Consider the following 17,917-nt stretch of genomic DNA (forward strand, 5'->3'; position numbering starts at 1 on the left):
TTTTATGATTACCCATTTGAAAATATTGATGTATATTTAAAAAGAAGATAGCATAGCATTCAACATAATTTTATGGGTTTGCATGTGTAGAATTAAAACAAAAGGTAATGGGAAAGCATTCTGACAAGAACCATCTTCACATCTTTAGTAGTTCAGCTTATCTGAACCACATCCCACCAGTTGTTCCTTGGCTCACTTGCTTTTGAATTATTAGGCCAAGTCCAATGGCCATGTTTCCCAAGAATTTTCCATGGTCCTTGAACTGCAACATTGCTCTGCCTCAGTGATTAGAAATAGTTCTAAAAACAGCTGGCAGTAGAAGGGGATGACAGTGGTGAAGTCAAGCAGGAAGATTCATGGGCAAGGGAGAGGAGGACTGATCAGTGAAGTAGGAAATAAGTTGCAGTGCTTGACCCAGAGTTAGGTTGAATCTCTTACATTACCAGGTACTTCTTGCTTTCCTTATGGATCAGGAACAACTAGGCTAGAGGATGGTACTTTATTGTGATTGTGAGAAGAACTCAATGCAAACAGCAATGGGGATAAATGGACTAATTACCTGATCAGATGTGGAGCAAAGTTTAAAGCAAAATCAGCATTCAGATGATTTGAATTAGCCCACACTAATCTCTGTTTTAAAAATATGCATATTTTTCAAATGGTGTAACTTTTCTATGTCTCTTTTTCGTTCCATCTGCCTGTCCATTCAGTGACAAGAAAAGTCTCAAGTAGGTGTTACAGTGGGTGTGTGGGGTATTGATATTCTTCACTTGGACATACTGTTTTTCCGGTAAAGTTAATTTTGAACATTTGGTACAGTCAGATTTAAATTAAAAGGTCTCCTGGTATCCTTTCTCCTAGTGTAGCTTGTGTTTATTCTGCCTATTAAATAGTACCAAGGATAGAGTAGAAGTTTTTGTTTGTAGCTTAACAGTTTGGAAATTAAAAAAATGGAATATTTTCATTGTTTTTTGTCCATTGAAACTTGGGCAGTATTGAAGTATAGAACAAAATTGAGACATTCCCAGCTTCTGTTATGTTGTCAGGTGCTCAGATCTAAATGCTGGCAAAATTGAACATCTGATATTGTTGGGAATAGCAAATACGGTACTTAGGGCAGAAAAGCAGACCCTGAACTGGCAGTCAAAGCGTATTAATATATATCCTTGGCTCCAGAAAACCAAGTCTCTGGAATGGCAAAAGACACTGAATTTTTATCATAAGTAGTGTAATCAGGTTGGCTCAAGGAGCATGAAGATTCTGGCCTATGGTTTTAAATGGCACCATGAACTGCCCACAGTCTCCACTTTTTAAACTCCCAGCACACTATTCATATAGTCCCCAAGACTTCTGGTAATGTCAGATAATATACATTCTAGCACTAAGTAAAACAAGTAAATTATCCTTTTGCTTTACCACTGTGTGTGGTCTTTCACACATATATGGATAACAAAGTGCTAGAGCACCTGCCCAGCCATGGCTGATCCCAAAAGCTCAGTCTAATTAATACTTGGCTAAGAAATCAGGAGTCTGGTAGTACCTTATCTGACTCACACAAGCATACGCCTTTTAATAACATTGGTTAGTTGGAAAAAAAGCTAGCAGAGTCCTGAATTTTTTTTGTCATGCCAGACTAACAAAGCACTCCCTCCTACAATATCTCCTTGGATAAAAATAAAAATCATCAGGAAATACCAGATCTGTGGGATATCCCAGCATGCTGGCTGTGGAATTCTGGGAGTTGAAGTCCACACATGTTAAAGTTGCCAAGGTTGAAAAATACAGGGATAGACTAAAAAATAAGCACACACATAAACAAACCAATCTTGAAAGGAGTTGCAAAACCATTACCACTTGCCAGCAGAACTACATGACTTTGTCCATGGAGTCACTAGGAGTCAGACTTGATTCTAAGGAGACTTTATCTAGTGTTGCAGTTCAGCACTGTCAGATATCGATAATTGGCCACATTAGTGAAATGGTAGGCCTGCCCCACTGATAGCTAGTGGTATCTCTGTTCCACTATGCATTCAATGGGATGGCTTGGGTTTGGATATACAGGGAGATTACTCCCAAACCCTTCTGCTTCTGCTAGGCAGAAAATTGTTGATCCTTTTAGAACAAAGGTAGCAGTTGTGTATCAGAGCTGGTCAAAGAAGATTTTTTTTTATTCTGAGTAAAGGTTTAAATCCATTACAAACTTTATAAAGCCCAGGCAAATAAGTAGGGGAGTTCAGGAATCTGTTTATCTCTAAGTTAAACAAACCTACACAGAAAACTTAGAATTTTAATCTATATTTTATTGTATATTGCTAAAGCTTAATACTTTGACCCTGTATTTATTTTCTCGGCATAAGCTCTGTAATTGTGTGTTTTATCTAACTTGGAATGTCTTTTTTTAACATTTTAATATGAAATGTAAATACATAGTAAAGTGAACTACATTTGTTATTATACAGTAGAACTTCCAATATTTTAAATATACTAATAAACAATAGAACCAAATAATACTTTCTTTTTACAGCAAAATTACCTCTAAATTAGAAACTGAGCAGCATAAGATTTTTCTGTGGAAGATTCTTTTAAATCGCAAGCTGTGATTTGAACGGCTTTGTATATTTTATTTCTTTTGCTGTTGGATGTTTGGCATGTGACTAAGTTAAAAGGGATTTTTGCATTCCTGCTTTTCCTTTTTTTAAACAAAGGTTGATTTTATTTATCTTTTCGTAAGATTGTTCTGCCTCCCAAAGGGAATAGGAGAAGAAAGAGATGATTCCATTTATCCATGCTTCAACAGCAGAGGGATAGGCAGAAACACCACAGAGTTTCTTTGTTTCTTATGTTTATTTTTCCTTTACATTTGTCAGAAAAGCCAAACTGATGATAAAAACCTTCTCTCTCTCATAAGCGGGAGTAAGGAGTAGAAAGCCAGGTGATATGCTTCCCAGAAGATAGGGGGCAGCAAAGCTAGGTTGTATGGACCCAAAAGACTTCAAAGAGAGATTTGAGACCTTCAGCCTTTTGCTCATATACTAGCAAAATGATGGCAAACTTTTGGGCTCAGTATATCAAAAATTCAGAAAACGTCTATCTTAACTTTGCTGGTGTCACCCCCCCCTTCCTCCCCTTGTTTCCATCTGGGTTTGTTTTCTGTGCTATTTCTGTTACTTTCTTTTGTTTTTATATTTTTCTTTGTTTTAAAATATTTTTAGCAATTTGTAAACTGTCCCGAGTGGCTAGGAGTCAGGGGGCATCTAAAATTAATTATTTGTTGTTGGTGGTGTTGCTGCTGCTGCTGCTGCTGCTATTATTATTATTATTATTATTATTATTATTATTATTATTCCAGAAACAGACGGGTAAATGCAGTTTTGTTTATTCCGGCAAACTGACATTGAGAGGTTTCCTAGTTCTGGAACTGGTTAATTTTATTACCGCTTGTAATCATTGATAGCCTTAATTGCTTTGTTACAATGTTAAATTGGGAGATTTACTAAAAATGGCATCATGCATTTTAATGAGTTTTGAGTTATACACATTTATATAATTTAGATCTGTCATTTTTTATATTTCTTTGTATAATACAATTGAAATGTCCTTATTTCGAAAAAACAAACAAACCTCATTGCATTATAGAGTTTTACAAGCGCAGGCTTGCAGATAGAATGTGGTGGTGGGGAGACTCACAACAATCAAACATTGAAGAGTAGAAAATAGTCTCTTTATGCAGAAACTGCTCTAAATTGACAGCTAAGGTTTGAAAAGAGAGAGCTGGAGAATGTATACAATTTTGAAGTGTGGCAGCCTGAATAAAGAGCAATCTAACTGCTCTTATTCAGTGGGTTAATTTCTCCACAAGGACAACTCCCATTTTCTGGACAGCTTCTTGATTTAGTATAGTATGAGCACATAATCTATAGTTGTATTAAAGAAATAATTCAAAAGGTTTAACTGACAATGAGGTCAGAGAGCCTTAATACATCTATAAATGCCTCCTTAAGAAACCAGTTTGACCCTCTCAACTGACTATCACTTGTTAATAATTTTTTCCTCTGAAATATTTCTTTTGTCTGCTCCTGAATGAAACTATCAGTTTTAATAATATTTGAATGTTGTTCAGTTTGTTTTTATTAAAAACAAAAAAGAAAGTTGGCGCTGTGAAGCAAGTGGTACCAAAAAGGCAATAAAGATTCTGTTGATGTGTGGTGTCATTTTGCCTATCAGTTTTATTTGATTGTATTTGTATTATTTTATGTAATTCATCCAGTAGATTTATGAATTAATTAGTAGTATTTCTGTTTTGTTTTTAGATGCACGTGCAAAATCCTTGTGTAGTTTACTAAAAGTGCAAAATATTGTAGAATAAACCAAAGTAAAAGCAGATCTTGAATAAAAACTGTGTAAAAACCATTTATTAAAAGACAGATATTAGTTCATGATTGGGTCAGGCCAAATATTAAAAAACAGTTTAAAAGGTATCAAAAACACATCAGTGTTGTCATTTGGTACATATTAGATATTTAATCACATTCTTGCTTTGCTGCAAATGACAATCTTCCATTGGTTACTAGCTGGAATTAAGCCACTTAAGGTACAGTAAATGGTAGATTGGGTTGTTCCTGCCATTCCACTCACTCAGCTGGCTGGTTACAGTCTGACAGTAGGAGAAAAATAAAGGAGAAGAGTATCTCTGAATTATATAGCCACAGACATCCAGGAAGAAGAAAATGGAAAGTACTATTGAGCACAGATTTTAATTTAGGTAGCAAAGCCACATAAATTTTGAGAACTATTAATATTAGCTCTGTAGGTAGGTTCCAGTCTAATCTCTCAATTTAGTTCTTGAGCTTTTTTCAGCTAAATTTAGATCAAATGCTTAATAATATTTTTTGAGTATATGAACTAAGTTTCACTTTGCCATGTCTTAGTAAGTCAATTTAGACATCTGAAATCATGCTAAGAACTTTAACTATTATTTCTATAAAATATAAATTGAGAAATCATAGTTTACGATTGGCAAACCAGAATCTGAAATCACAATGTACAGTATATCACAGAAGTGAGTACAACCCCTCACATTTTGTAAATATTTAAGTATATCTTTTCATGTGACAACACTGAAGAAATGATACTTGACTACAATGTAAAGTAGTGAGTATACAGCTTGTATAACAGGGTAAATGTGCTGTCCCCTCAAAATAACGCAACACACAGGCATTAATGTCTAAACTGGTGGCAACAAAAGTGAGTACACCCCTAAGTGATAATGCCCAAGTAGCCATTTTCCCTCCCTGGTGTCATGTGACTCATTAGTGGTACAAGGTCTCAGGTGAAAAGGGGGAGCAGGTGTGTTAAAGGTGTTATTGCTCGCTCTCTCTCATACTGGTCACTGGAAGTTCAACATGACATCTCATGGCAATGAACACTGAGGAGCTGAAAAAACGAATTGTTGCTCTACATAAAGATGACCTAGGCTATAAGAAGATTGCCAAGACCCTGAAACTGAGCTGCAGCACAGTGACCAAGACCATACAGCAGTTTAACAGAACAGATTCCACTCAGAACAGGCCTCGCCAGGGTCAACCAAAGAAGTTGAGTGCCTGTGTTTAGCGTCACATAGACATATGAGTGCTGCCAGCATTGCTGCTGAGGTTGAAGGGGTGGGGGGGGGTCAGCTTGTCAGTGCTCAGACCACATGTTGCATCAAATTGGTCTGCAGGGCTGTCATCCCAGAAGGAAGCCTCTTCTAAAGATGATGCACAAGAAAGCTTGCAAACAGTTTGCTGCAGACAAGCAGACTAAGGACATGGATTTCTGGAACCATGTCCTGTGGTCCAATGAGACCAAGATAAACTTATTTGATTCAGATGGTGTCAAGTGTGTGTGGCGGCAACCAGGTGAGGAGTACAAAGACAAGTATGTCTTGCCTACCGTCAAGCATTGTGGTGGGAATGTCATGGTCTGGGGCTGCATGAGTGCTGCTGGCACTTGGGAGCTACAGTTCATTGAGGGAACCATGAATGCCAACATGTACTGTGACATACTGAAGCAGAGCATGATCCCCTTTCTTCGGAGAGTGGGCCGCAGGGCAGTATTCCAACATGATAATGACCCCAAACACACCTCCAAAACAACCACTGCTTTGCTAAAGCAGCTGAGGGTAAAGATGGTGAACTGGCCAAACGTGTCTCCAGACCTAAACCCTATTGAGCATCTACGGGGCATCCTGAAACGGAAGATGGAGGTGCTCAAGGTCTCTAACATCCACCAGCTCCATGGCATGGAGGAGTGGAAGAGGACTCCAGTGGCAACCTATGAAGCTCTGGTGAACTCTATGCCCAAGAAGGTTAAGGCAGTGCTGGAAAATAATGGTGGCCACACAAAATATTGACACTTTGGGCCCGATTTGGACATTATCACTTAGGGGTGTACTCACTTTTGTTGCCAGCAGTTTAGACATTAATGCCTGTGTGTTGCGTTATTTTGAGGGGACATCACATTTACAGTGTTATACAAGCTGTATACTCACTACTTTACATTGTAGCCAAGTGTCATTTCTTCAGTGTTGTCACATGAAAAGATATACTTAAATATTTACAAAATGTGAGAGGGTGTACTCACTCCTGTGATACATTGTAGATAACATTGGTACATTGGGGTTTTCACTAAGGGTGACTGTAGTTACGGCCACTACCTTGCATCTGAAAAAGCTCCTGCTCCGTAGAAAAGGGAGTGTTGAGGATGATTATGTGTGCAACTCTAAACCGTTGCCCTTTTAGATTAAAAATCCTAATCCACGCTTTAAATTTTAAATTATGGATTTCTGATTCTATTGTAATTTCTGGTTTGGAATTGTGGATATATTCACACATAATTTTGATGGTGGATTTGTGATCTTGATTTGTTGAACAATATAAGAGTTGATACATTAATCCCCAAACAACTAACTGCATTATAGTTTATGTGTGAATCCAGCCAATTTCTCCTTTGAATTTTCGAGATACTGGAATAATATGATATGTCTTAAGAACATAGATGCTTTTAAAATATCTGGGGAGATGTAATATGGTACCTAAATTGAAATTGGGGCCTAATACTGGGGCCTAATAATTGTTAATCATTCCACCTGTATTTCTCTCTTGCATTTATTTTCTTTGCCTCTCTCTTTGCAATTTATTTGAAATTGGCTATGACAGACTTTTGCTTCCATTTTGCTGACTTAACCCTGAAGCAACCTAGAGGTTGTTTTAACCTGCCACAAAGAAGGCTAGGTAGAGAGTAGAGAATGATAGCTCTACTATCACCAGTGTTCATTTGTTTGATTGATTTTTACTTTATAAGTAACTAAGGTGCTGAACATGCCTAATACTCCTTCCTCCTCCTCTTTTTCCCCCACAATAACAACCTTGTGAGGTGGATTGGGCTGAGAGAGAAAGAGGCTGGTTGAAGTCTAGAATTCATAGTCTCCTGGTTTCTAGGCCAGCATTGTAATCACTACACAAAACTGATCCATTAATTAATACATGCATTACCCCTTTCTTTAAATGGAAAGGTATGAGCATAAATTTAATGAGAGAATAAGAAAGTAGTACAGCTTTTGGCTCAGATGTCTGTTTGACTTCTCAAACAAAACATAGATTGTTGATCAGTTTTCTGTAGCTACTCAGTGAAAAAGGGTGAAATTACAACTTGGCAAAAGTGTTAAAGCTGTAGGGTTTTTGATTTAAAAAATCTGCAGTAAAATTTATCTTCAGTAAATTGACAGAATTTTATGTAGTGCATAGTTCTGCATACAGTAAAGAACAAATGATTAACAAGCATGGAGAATGTAGTTACCAAGAGTTCTTGAATGAGATGATTCACAGCCTGCTGTCCACAGATGTATTAAGAAAGCCTACTTTGAAATTCTGAACATGTTGAACAATTTTGAGGATGTTGTTAGCATCCAGTTTTTCTGGATGACACTGTGTACTGACCTTTTCTCTACACTTTCTGCTATTTGATTAATTATTTTTTCATTGTCCCAATAACAAAATAAAATTGAGAATAACATGTGTTGGTAGATTATGAGCTTTGGGTATTGTAAGGGAAGTACAAGTTGACTATTTTGCACCTCCTTCCTTTGCCCTGGGAAGACATTTATCTACTTTGCACTTCTCTTTGACACCTCTGAGGATAAAATGCAAGGCTGCTTGGTTCCTTGTTTTTATTTTTACTTTCGTTGCATGTGGTGTGGTGAAGAGATTTTTGAAACTGCAGCAGCTTATGGCAGGATAGTTTTTGTTTAAGTTATTATTCACAGGGAATTTCATCTCCACTTGATCTCAGAAATTTACCTTTCATATATTGGAATAATGCAAGTGCTATGTTACAGTTTGTATATTTGCAGGATTGATGTAGCTTCTTTCTCCCATATATTTCAAAGAGACAACCTGGAACTCGGACCACAGAAGTGGAAGAAACAAGGCACACTTTTAATATTTTACTTACTAGCAATCTTTCAATTAGGAGCCATGCTTCTTTAATTCCAGTAATATTAAACCAATATAAACTTTCAGTTATTTGGGGTTTATGTCAATAAATCATTATAAATTAGCTGGTACCCAGTCAGCTACATAACTGATTAAATTATGTATGTAAACCGGAATAAAAATGCTTAGGAAAAATAAAGGGCATTAAAAGAACATAGAAGTTCACATATGAAAAGAATCTTGGAAAATGACAAAGTATCTGTTTTTATGGAATACAAAACTGTTTTTGTATTAGAGAGGCTTTAAACTACTCCCATAGAAACTACTCCCATACAGTTTTCATTATTTCTCTTTACTGCAGAATTCTGTGCTGTATTCAATTTTGTTCTGGAAGGTCATCTAAGATTTAGAAGCAGCTTTTCAAAGGAAGGGACTGCTGGCCAATGAGATCAGTGAAAATTGGTTGCCCTACCTTATATAAACATAACCTGTTTTTCCCTCTGGTAGCACAAAGTCAGAATTACGTGCAATCTATTAGGGTTTTTTTCCCTTCCTAAATAATTTGGTAAGTAATTGGCTGTGTCAGAGAAATTTGGGGTTTATTTGAAAACATTTTGATGCTTGTTTAAAAATTAGATGATTATTTTCAGGCTGTTTCATCTAATGACAGATTTATTCTTCTGCTTCTTAATTCAAAGAATCATTTTTTTCTTTATACAGGTGAACGTCTATGTGCTGGGAAAAACGTTCCTTCTGTTGGCCCGAGAGCTCTGCATAAATGCTCCAGCTATAGGTATTTTTAAATAAGAGTTAGCTTTTGATATGTAGTTACATTGTGCCATTATTTCATGGCAGCTTTTCAAAAATACTTACATGGACTGTTTAACTGGTATTTAAAGATACTTCAGAATTAAGACTGGAGGAATCTAGAAATGAAAGCTGTCTATGTAAGCTCAGGGTTTACCTTAAAACTGAAAAACAGTTACTTCTGTTATCAGTGTGACTTCTTCCAGTTATATCCATCTTTTGAAGTAACTAACAAAACATATATTTGAACTAACATTCAACAGAAATAAAATAAGGATGGTAATAAGTGCTTTGGACTTAATGGCAAATAATGTTTCAGAGCAGGCAGAGGCATGAACATGGAACATAGCCCAAATATAGAATATTGCACTTGCCAACAGCTGCTTAAACAAAGTTTATTCTTTCCCAGGATTATATGTGATGAGGACATCCAATATTAAAAATAGAAAAGGAAAAGTGAATGAATAATAAAGAGCTTGATTACTTTAGAGGGATTTGAGGCCTGTCTCCTTAAAAAAAGGGCAGTGCTGCTTCTGCAATTTTGCAAAATCCAAAACATGATCCTTTCTATATCATGAGTTGTGGACAGTAATTACAATAGTGATGTTATATATACCACTGACTCTGTGACCTGGTTCATGCATAATGCTTAGACATACAGTACTATACTGTTAGCTTTTCTAAGCTATTCATTATAACTTAGACTTCTATGCAAACCAGGTCGTTATGATTTGTTTTGAAAAAGATGATTTAAAAAAAAAGAATTTTGTGTAAGAGCTCTATAGAGAGAGTTTAAATGCACAAAGAACATTTGTGACAAAAGAAATGTGCTTCGTGGTACTTTTGCAGAAAACAGAGAAACGCTCAACCATTGTCTTAGTATCATATTGTCTAGTGTGTGGTACTAATCCCTATAAAAATGTTCTTAACTGTTTTGATGTATCAACAGTGGTAACAGCATTATACCATGGATGTCAGAAATGAACTGAACATTTTCATTAAGTCATTTCTGAAGATACTGGGAAAGTGGTATGATATGTTAAAAAATGCCAAAATTTACTGCTAACAAAAACTAGAATAATTCATTTCTGACATTCTGAATAATTTATATACCATTTTAGAGTGTCTAAACCACTTTGGGTATATTGTCTGAGTAATCTTAAAACAGACCATTATCCTTGAGAAAGTGGCTTGCCTGTGACCATATGGAGTGGTAATGGCAGAGAAGACATTTGAACCAGGGATGTTTTGACTAATGCTCCTAGCAACAGTGCTGGCAAGCTGTGCGAGATGTTTCCCTAAATTAGCTTGTTGTGCATGCTGGTTAAATGATTATGCTGTTGGTTTCACATAGTAGCATATGTATTTAGGATATAATTCAGATACGCTCTTTCAGTCTAATTACTTAATAAGACTATAGCTGTGTAAATGGACCTTATAACTCTTTATCAGGAATTTTAAATTTTCAGAGATGAATCGCAGACACTATTAATAGTATCATATTAATATCATACATTTTAATATGGATTTAGCACAATATTGAGATTGAAAAGCTATTTGCTTTTATCTCGTAACTTTAGTTTGATGCTTATTAAAAATGTTACATGAGGAACTATATTGGGCATTATATATACCCATATTTCTGTTAAGTATTTGTGAAGTTTCCTCCTATAGTAGAAATGTGTCATGGAAAACAAATCCGGAATCCCCTTGGTTACATAGCTCATAAGCTCCTTTAGATCTTGGCAGATACTACTTTTCTGACTTATCCTAATTCATATATTGCCCAGTTAAGTGCCTGTGGCTTGATGAGCATACGTCCCCATTGCTGGATGAACAGGAATGGAAAGGACACTAAGTAAAACTCATTTTGTAGAGCGCAGTAGCTGCAAGATAACACTTTGTGATAGCTTTGTTGCTTGCCTCTTGGGCTGTCTCTATAGTTACATATACAGATGGCTGACAGTCTCCTCCTGGGGGATTATTAAATTATAAATACTAAATTAAACAGCTTGATCTTCAGTTTACTTACTCAGAAGTAAATGGCATGGTGTTCAAAGTAGATTCCTGTAGTATTCTGACGTTGAAAATCAAGTGAATGTACTTATTATTACATGATCTATGACAAATCAGTTTGGACACATGGAACCTAGTAGTGAAAAATGTTTTGTGAGAGGAAATAGCTGCCTGCCTGTAGTTATTAGCTTACCATTCTGTAAACAAACGTAGGGCTGAGATTTTGAAAACACTTTCAGGCCTGTTTCCACACAATATGGTTAAATAAGTGAAATAAGGGCCTGGCAGCTATATCGATACAAAACTTGATTGGTGTGTGCTGGGTAGATTAATCATGATCTATGAATACAGCCATTATGACCTGGCTTTTGTTGGTTAAGAAGAAAGCACTGTATAACAATTTGATTATACTTTAGATTCTGTCGCGGTGTTACAGAATTCTGAAATTTTAGATGTACCTTTTCTTTGTACACACGTTTGTATCAAGAGAAATTCATCTCCTGGAAATTATATTTATTTTACTCATTATGTTTTAGGAACAAACATTTCCACTAATGCTATATAAAAATAAAATGTTTGTTCTGTAGTGCAATCTTAGTTTCAGATGTGTCTTCAGTCTTAGAAGTTTAGCTTACAGAAATAGATGTGGAATTATAGCACCTTAGGTTTCATCTTTAAAAAAAAGTGTTACTATTTCTGCATATATTGATGTGGTTCAAGTACCAGAAGATTAATAATGAGCAAAGCACATAAGGATTTAGGACAAGTAAAAATGTTTTATATTCAACAGGTTCTCAAACTGCTCTACTTTATAACATTCTAGTTGAGTCAGTCTCAGCCGTTAGTTGTCTATATACAAAATAAATGCACATCATGTGCAATTTTTTTAAACATTTCTTGCTCTGCATACTGCAGTTTAATAATTAAGTCAAATAGCTTATGAATAAATAAAATAAGATTAAATTCAAGAGCATTCCTTCACTTAGTTTCATAGCCTGATGGTAAATAGATAAGTAAGTACTATAATACTCTGACCTGCTCTGCAGTCTTTCAGTCAGATCAGAGTATCTATTAATATGCAGAACAGCCCTGGAATACAATCTAAGTGAAATGCATCATGCGTAGAAAATGAGTTCAGGTATTTGTCCTCCTTGCACTCCTGTGCCATTGGTGCTGTCTGAGGAACACTGGAATTGGAATGTCACTTTTCCACACTGTACTTCAGTCATTCCCTCTTGTCCAAAATAGCTGAGTTCATTGCCATCTAGAATGGCACTTACATTGTAAAAGGTGTCTTGCTCAACCTGCACAGGATGCTCAAACCATACTGAGAAAGTGTTACTAGATCCATCGGATGTAAACTTTGTAAGATTCTGGGCAAGTACAGTGCCTAACCTCTTCAGTTCAATTTTGACGCTGTATTCAGCTTTTCCACAACTTGACCCATAGAGTCCCAGTCCTGCTATAAATATCCTTTTATCTACAGCAAACTGGATACTGTCACATCGTCCCCTGTACCTCCATTGATTGCTGCGATATGCAGATGATTGAAATCGATGGCATCTTTGAGGTACAAGTCCTTTCCGCTTCGTTAGTGGAAATTCTAACTTCGGTTTATTTGCAGCAGTATACCACAAGAAAATATTATGTCTTTCCTCAAGGGTCAGGATGTCAGACTGAGCAGCCCCATTGGCAAACTCTTCCAAAGTCATGGTTGGAATCCGAACCAAGTATAAAGCTTTCCCTAATACATTCCTCTTGTTCCTTGGCGTAATTGGCAGCCCTTGTCGCTTGCATTCAGCCTCAGCCCAGTTCAGAACTGCCTCGAACACCACAACCTCCTTGGTGTTTAGTGCTTCCCGCATCACAATGATCTCTAGCGTCTGTTGATCTATTTCACAGAAGCCCTCTGATTTCAGTGCCATTTCAGCTTGAGCATCAATGACTTCCCAGCAGCGTTGTGTCAGCTCTGGTTCCTCAAAGAGCCTGCTCTGAGACAGCAGAACGCAAGCATTCTTGGCCTCTAAGCTAGTCTCCAGAAAATTGACGCAAGCTTTTGCTAAGGCTGGGACAATGTATTTCTTGGCCGCGTACAGAGTAGCAAGCACAGTGTCTGCTTCCAGCTCGATTTCATCACTATACATGTACCTATGAATATAAAAAGATTCCCTTTTTAAAAAAGAAAAATACACAACTCTTAGTTACAACTTTCGAATTTTTTTTGATGATTTTAAATTTTTACATTCATGTTCCTTAAATTTTTGCTTTAAAAAATCATGCAATTAGTAACTTGTCTTAATTATTACTTACTTTAATAAGATTAGGAAAGCAGCAGGTTCTACATCTGGTATATGGATTTCAGACTTGACCTCTGCAAGATCTCCATAAAACATTGCGTAGAAGACCGAACTACCCACTGCCAATACATACTGCATTAAAAATTATAAATTCAAAATCAGGGTTTGGTAGGCAGAGAATCAAATACATTAATTTTCCTATCTCCCACTTAGCTATAATGGTTTAGATCAGAATATATCAGCACATTTTTTTTTGAAATCTGCTATTAGTTTGGATTCCTCCCCTCCCACCCCACTGCAATTCAACTGCAGATAAACTGCAAGGAAATACATAGCAATAGGACTTAGTCTTATATACCGCTTCACAGTGCTGTCAGTGGTTTACAGTCAGCATATTGCCCCCAACAATTTGGGTCCTCATTTTATCGACCTCGGAAGGATGTAAGGCTGAGTCAACCTTGAGCCGGTGAGACCCGAACTGCTGATATTCTGATATTTCTAGGCAATTGTTTTGTTGCATTTGTGCAACAATGTCCTCACTGAGTTAAGAGGACAAGGAAACAAGCATCTTTTAATGCACAATTCATCTACATGGCACAAATAGAAAAGATCCCACCAACCTTGTGAGCAGGAACTTTCTTTGCTGCCCCCACTGGGCCCACAATGAAATGCACATCAGCCATAAGTTCACTGTTGAACATCAATGCGTTTCTGTATAGATTTACAAAACGGAACCATAATTAACCCCATACCTCTACCCTTGCCATCCCTTACTCTTTGTTCTTCTCCCCTCCCAATCAATGCAGGCTACCCCTTCCCCCTCTTTTTGGAACTATTTCAATCATTACTGCAATAGCTCTTTTCTGTGTTGGCTTGTGACCAGAACAGGACAAGTAGCACCGAGTAGCAATGTTAAGAAAAATGCTCAACTTACTACCCAGTGGGCACCCAATGCAGCTTTCTTGGTAGCGCCAAGGAAATAGTTTTGTTAACTGAGAGGTCTTCCAAGATGTTTTGGGCTTCCTAGATAGTCTACTGCCCTGGTGTTCCTGGAAGGGTCTCATCCAATGAGGTTATCCCTGCTTAGCTTCTGAGCCTAGGTGTGATCAGCTCCAATTCGCTGAGCAAGACAGGATCAAACCTCCCCAATTTCTGGAAACCCTTCAACTACCCACGAGCACAAGAGGTACCCCTTGGTTATACCAGACAGGGGAATCCCATTGCCTGTTATTGCAATGGTGCGGGAGAGCCCTTTCAGAAAGCCAGCACAAAGTTCACGCCCAGGTTCTTGCAGCAAGTGCCGAAGCTTTTCGCTCCGAGTCTCTTTCGCTCCCAATCTCTGCCTTTAAGTTGCCCTCCCTTCCTCTCGCTCCTGCCGCCGCCGCCTCAGCCTCACAACGCGTTTCCTTCTCTGGGCTGCTTGCCCGAGCGGGGCTTACCTCTCTCGCAGGGTGGGGTGGAAGGACTGCCAGTTAGCGCTCTCCACGTTGTTGTTGTTGAGGTTTTGCAGCGGCGGCGGCGGCGGGGGCTGCGCGCTCTGCTGGAACTGAAGGGCGTTTTTCTTGGTGTTGGCGGCGGCGGCGTTATTGCTGTTTGCGAGATTGGTATTGGCGCTGGCAGGGTAAAGTTCCGCAGCCATCTTCTTTTTGAGGCCCAGGGGCAATATCTCATAGCATGCTGCCCCTTTGCTGTTGGCCCGGACGCTCTTTTTGGACTTCTTTAAGGTCTCTGGAAGCAGAAGAAAGAAAGTCAAACACTTCATGATCCGTCCATGGAAGCAACCATGGTCCAGGGGCATCAGCGGGAGGGACCCCCCTCCTCGGCCATCAGTCGAGCGCACTCTCGCTTCGAAAGAATTTAAAAAACAAAACAAAAACACAACCACCACCCTTCGAAGGGCAGCAAAAACAAACTACAGCGCCTCGTTTGAAGGATTGGTGCCTAAAGCATCTTTTGTGTTCCGGCTGGTGGCGCAGCGATGATGCTTTAATGACTCATCGCTCACCTGGCGGTGGGGAGGGAAGGACGCTGGGGATGGTGCAAGGCTCTCCGGAGCTCAAGCCGCGGGGCAGGACTTGCCCGGATCCCGCTCCGCAAAGTCCCAAGGAACTGTCACAATGCCGATTTTCCTTCAAGAGACGAGAGCAGCCCTCGACCCCGGGGCAGTGTAAACTTCTGCCAAGGTTCTTGGGGAGGCTGGAGGACACGCGAAAGCGGGAAACCCGGCTTTCGCCCGTTTTCAGGGCAAAGGGCGAACATCCGCGAAGCAACTGTAGATCTCCGCTTATGGTTGTTTATTTAGTATTATTCCACAATTCAGGTTGCAAGTCCTCCGTCTCCCGAGCGATATAATCCCAGAGGCCGAGGGACACGAAGGAGAGAGGCGTACGATCCGGCCGCTTTTTTTTTTTTTTTTTTTACGAGCGGAAGTTTTTTTTCCCCTGTCCCTTCCCGTCCCTTTTTCGCTTTCAAAAGCGAGACTCGCCAGGCCAAGCTGCAGGAGAGGGAAGCATCCTCTTAGGCTGGAGTCCGGGTCCTGGTGCTCCCCAGCGGCGGTCTGGAGATGCTTCTTTTCTCGAGGCCGCGTCGTCTCTTTTCTACCCTACTTCGAAAGTCGGCAGGACTAACCGCGTCTTTGCAGGACAGGGCGCCCGTGGCCGTCCGCGTGTGCGCTCCACGCGTGTACGTGCTTCCTCCCCGTCTCCCCGCTGTTGTTAGCACCACCGCCACCTCTTCCCCAATGTTGCTGCTGCCGCCGCCTCAAATAGTCAGCAGCAGCGCCGCGCGTCATCGGCGGCTGCTCCAATGGCGAAAGGGCACAAGAGGGGAGGGCCGGCCTCTCTCGCTAGACAATATGTCATTCTTCGCTCGCGCTCTCGAACCGCCCACACGCCCCCCTCCCTCTTCCCCCCCCCGCGCTTTCCTCTCCCATCAATCCAGTCCCCTCCTCCATTTGGGAAATTTACAGGAAACCCAAATTCACTCTCACTGTTGGATGGAGGGGAGATAAATGCACGCGCGAGCACACACCGGGGGGGGTGGGGGTGGAAGCTGCTGCGGCGGAGCAGTGGGAGTGACGGCCAAACGTAAAAACCTTCCTTCCTTCCCGCCCTACCTTCCACGACCGCCCTTCCCCAAAAAGGAGTCGCAGAAACTCTTCCAGAAGTAAAAAAAATCCCTTTTAGAAAAAGGGTCGCTATTCCTTCGAGAAGAAGGAAAGTTTTATTATTCATTGTTTTAAATTGGCATGCCGGCTCATTCCCTTCCATCCACCCCCCACTCTTTCGGTTGCTTGGGAAATTCCTCCCCCCCCAACCCCCCAACCCCCAATTCCACCTCGGGGAGATCTCGTCTGAGCTTGCCTCTTGCGGTGGCTCGCTCCCAAGGCGATCGGGGTTAGGCGTCGATAAACGCGGCCGGTGTGAATGCCATCTAGCCGGGGGCGCTTTTAATTTTGGACCGTTTGCAAAATAGGGATGGAGGGAGGGAGGGGGGTGGGGAGAGATCTTTAGGAAATCGCTGGAGGCAGCCCGCGTTGAGCGCCAGCCATCCTGCAGTTCAAAAACTCCGCTGCGGCGCCGATCCTAGCATCTCCCCTCTTCCCACTCCCCCAGTCGCGCACTCCTTCCCTCCCGGCAGTTCCCCAGTAGGAAGCAGGTACCCCGGCCGCTCTCTCACCAGGCGTCCCTTTGCCCGAACCCAGTCGGGAAAGTTTGCACTGCAGGCTTATCCGTGGAGTCAGAAGCCATGATTATGAAAACGCCTCGCCGATCCCAGCTTAGCGCAGCGGTTATAAGGCGCCTTTTCTGTGCGGCCTAGCGAGGGCGCCCCTGCTCCTTCTGGCCGCCCCTTCGCACAATGCTCCTTTTCAGGCATCTTTGCTGGCTCCGTTTGAACTCCCTCCCCTTTGAGCAAAAGCTTGGGGGTGGGGATCTACCCAGCCCAGTGCTTTTTCAAACTTTTATCGGCCTGAAAGCAAGGCGGAGTTATCAAAGGTGCCGGCAAAAACTGGAGAGTTTTCGCCCAAATTCTTCGAATGCTGAGAGTCTTGTCTCTCGTTTCGTTCTTAACATCCTGAAACAGCTTGTGTGTGTGTGTGTAAATGACTTCAGACCTTGAAACCTTATCCAGAAGAAATAAAAACAAAAAACTGTCCAGGAAGTTGCAGCCAAAATAAATGTTATTGTTTTAAGGCTGCAACGTTTTTTTTGGGGTTTTTTTTTGGTACTAGTTGTAGCTTTGATGCAAGAAACTTCACAAAGCTGGATCCCCACAAGCATTTTAAAAAAAAATACTCAACTCTACTGTTAATAATTTGATCCAGGA

The 17,917-nt window shown here is 40.1% G+C and overlaps 2 protein-coding genes across 10 annotated transcripts in view; one reads left to right on the plus strand and one right to left on the minus strand.

The window, feature by feature from the left end:
- The window catches only part of BRF1 (BRF1 general transcription factor IIIB subunit), a 220,274-nt gene that overhangs the window by 83,568 nt on the left and 118,789 nt on the right, over positions 1-17,917 (plus strand). For all 5 annotated transcript variants that reach the window (XM_034433593.3, XM_034433597.3, XM_034433595.3 and 2 more), the window contains one exon: positions 9,192-9,264. In XM_034433593.3, coding sequence (XP_034289484.2) covers positions 9,192-9,264 — 73 coding nt within the window. The remainder of the gene's footprint in view (positions 1-9,191; positions 9,265-17,917) is intronic.
- BTBD6 (BTB domain containing 6) lies at positions 12,051-17,510 on the minus strand. Of its 5 annotated transcripts, none has more exons than XM_034433600.3 (5): positions 17,270-17,510; positions 15,031-15,319; positions 14,212-14,302; positions 13,605-13,723; positions 12,051-13,442 (listed from the first exon to the last, which is right to left on the minus strand). In XM_034433600.3, the coding sequence occupies exons 2-5, from the start codon at positions 15,228-15,230 to the stop codon at positions 12,410-12,412; spliced, it is 1,443 nt and encodes a 480-aa protein (XP_034289491.1). In that variant the 5' UTR covers positions 15,231-15,319; positions 17,270-17,510; the 3' UTR covers positions 12,051-12,409. The 5 variants fall into 5 exon arrangements, with proteins under 5 accessions (XP_034289491.1, XP_034289495.1, XP_034289494.1 ...); XM_034433604.3 differs by having other exon boundaries at positions 15,597-17,357; XM_034433603.3 differs by lacking the exon at positions 15,031-15,319 and having other exon boundaries at positions 17,270-17,448.

This window comes from Pantherophis guttatus, chromosome 1 (assembly GCF_059756535.1).
Source record: "Pantherophis guttatus breed Tessera chromosome 1, ASM5975653v1, whole genome shotgun sequence".
NCBI lineage: Eukaryota > Metazoa > Chordata > Lepidosauria > Squamata > Colubridae > Pantherophis > Pantherophis guttatus.

Coding starts and splice junctions, on each gene's coding strand:
- BTBD6 (XM_034433599.3), bottom strand. CDS start 15,389: ATGCCCCTGGACCATGGTTGCTTCCATGGACGGATCATGAAGTGTTTG. Junction 13,724..14,211: donor AGAAAGTTCCTGCTCACAAG/GTTGGTGGGATC, acceptor TTTTTAATGCAG/TATGTATTGGCAGTGGGTAG. Junction 13,443..13,604: donor GCTTTCCTAATCTTATTAAA/GTAAGTAATAAT, acceptor TTATATTCATAG/GTACATGTATAGTGATGAAA.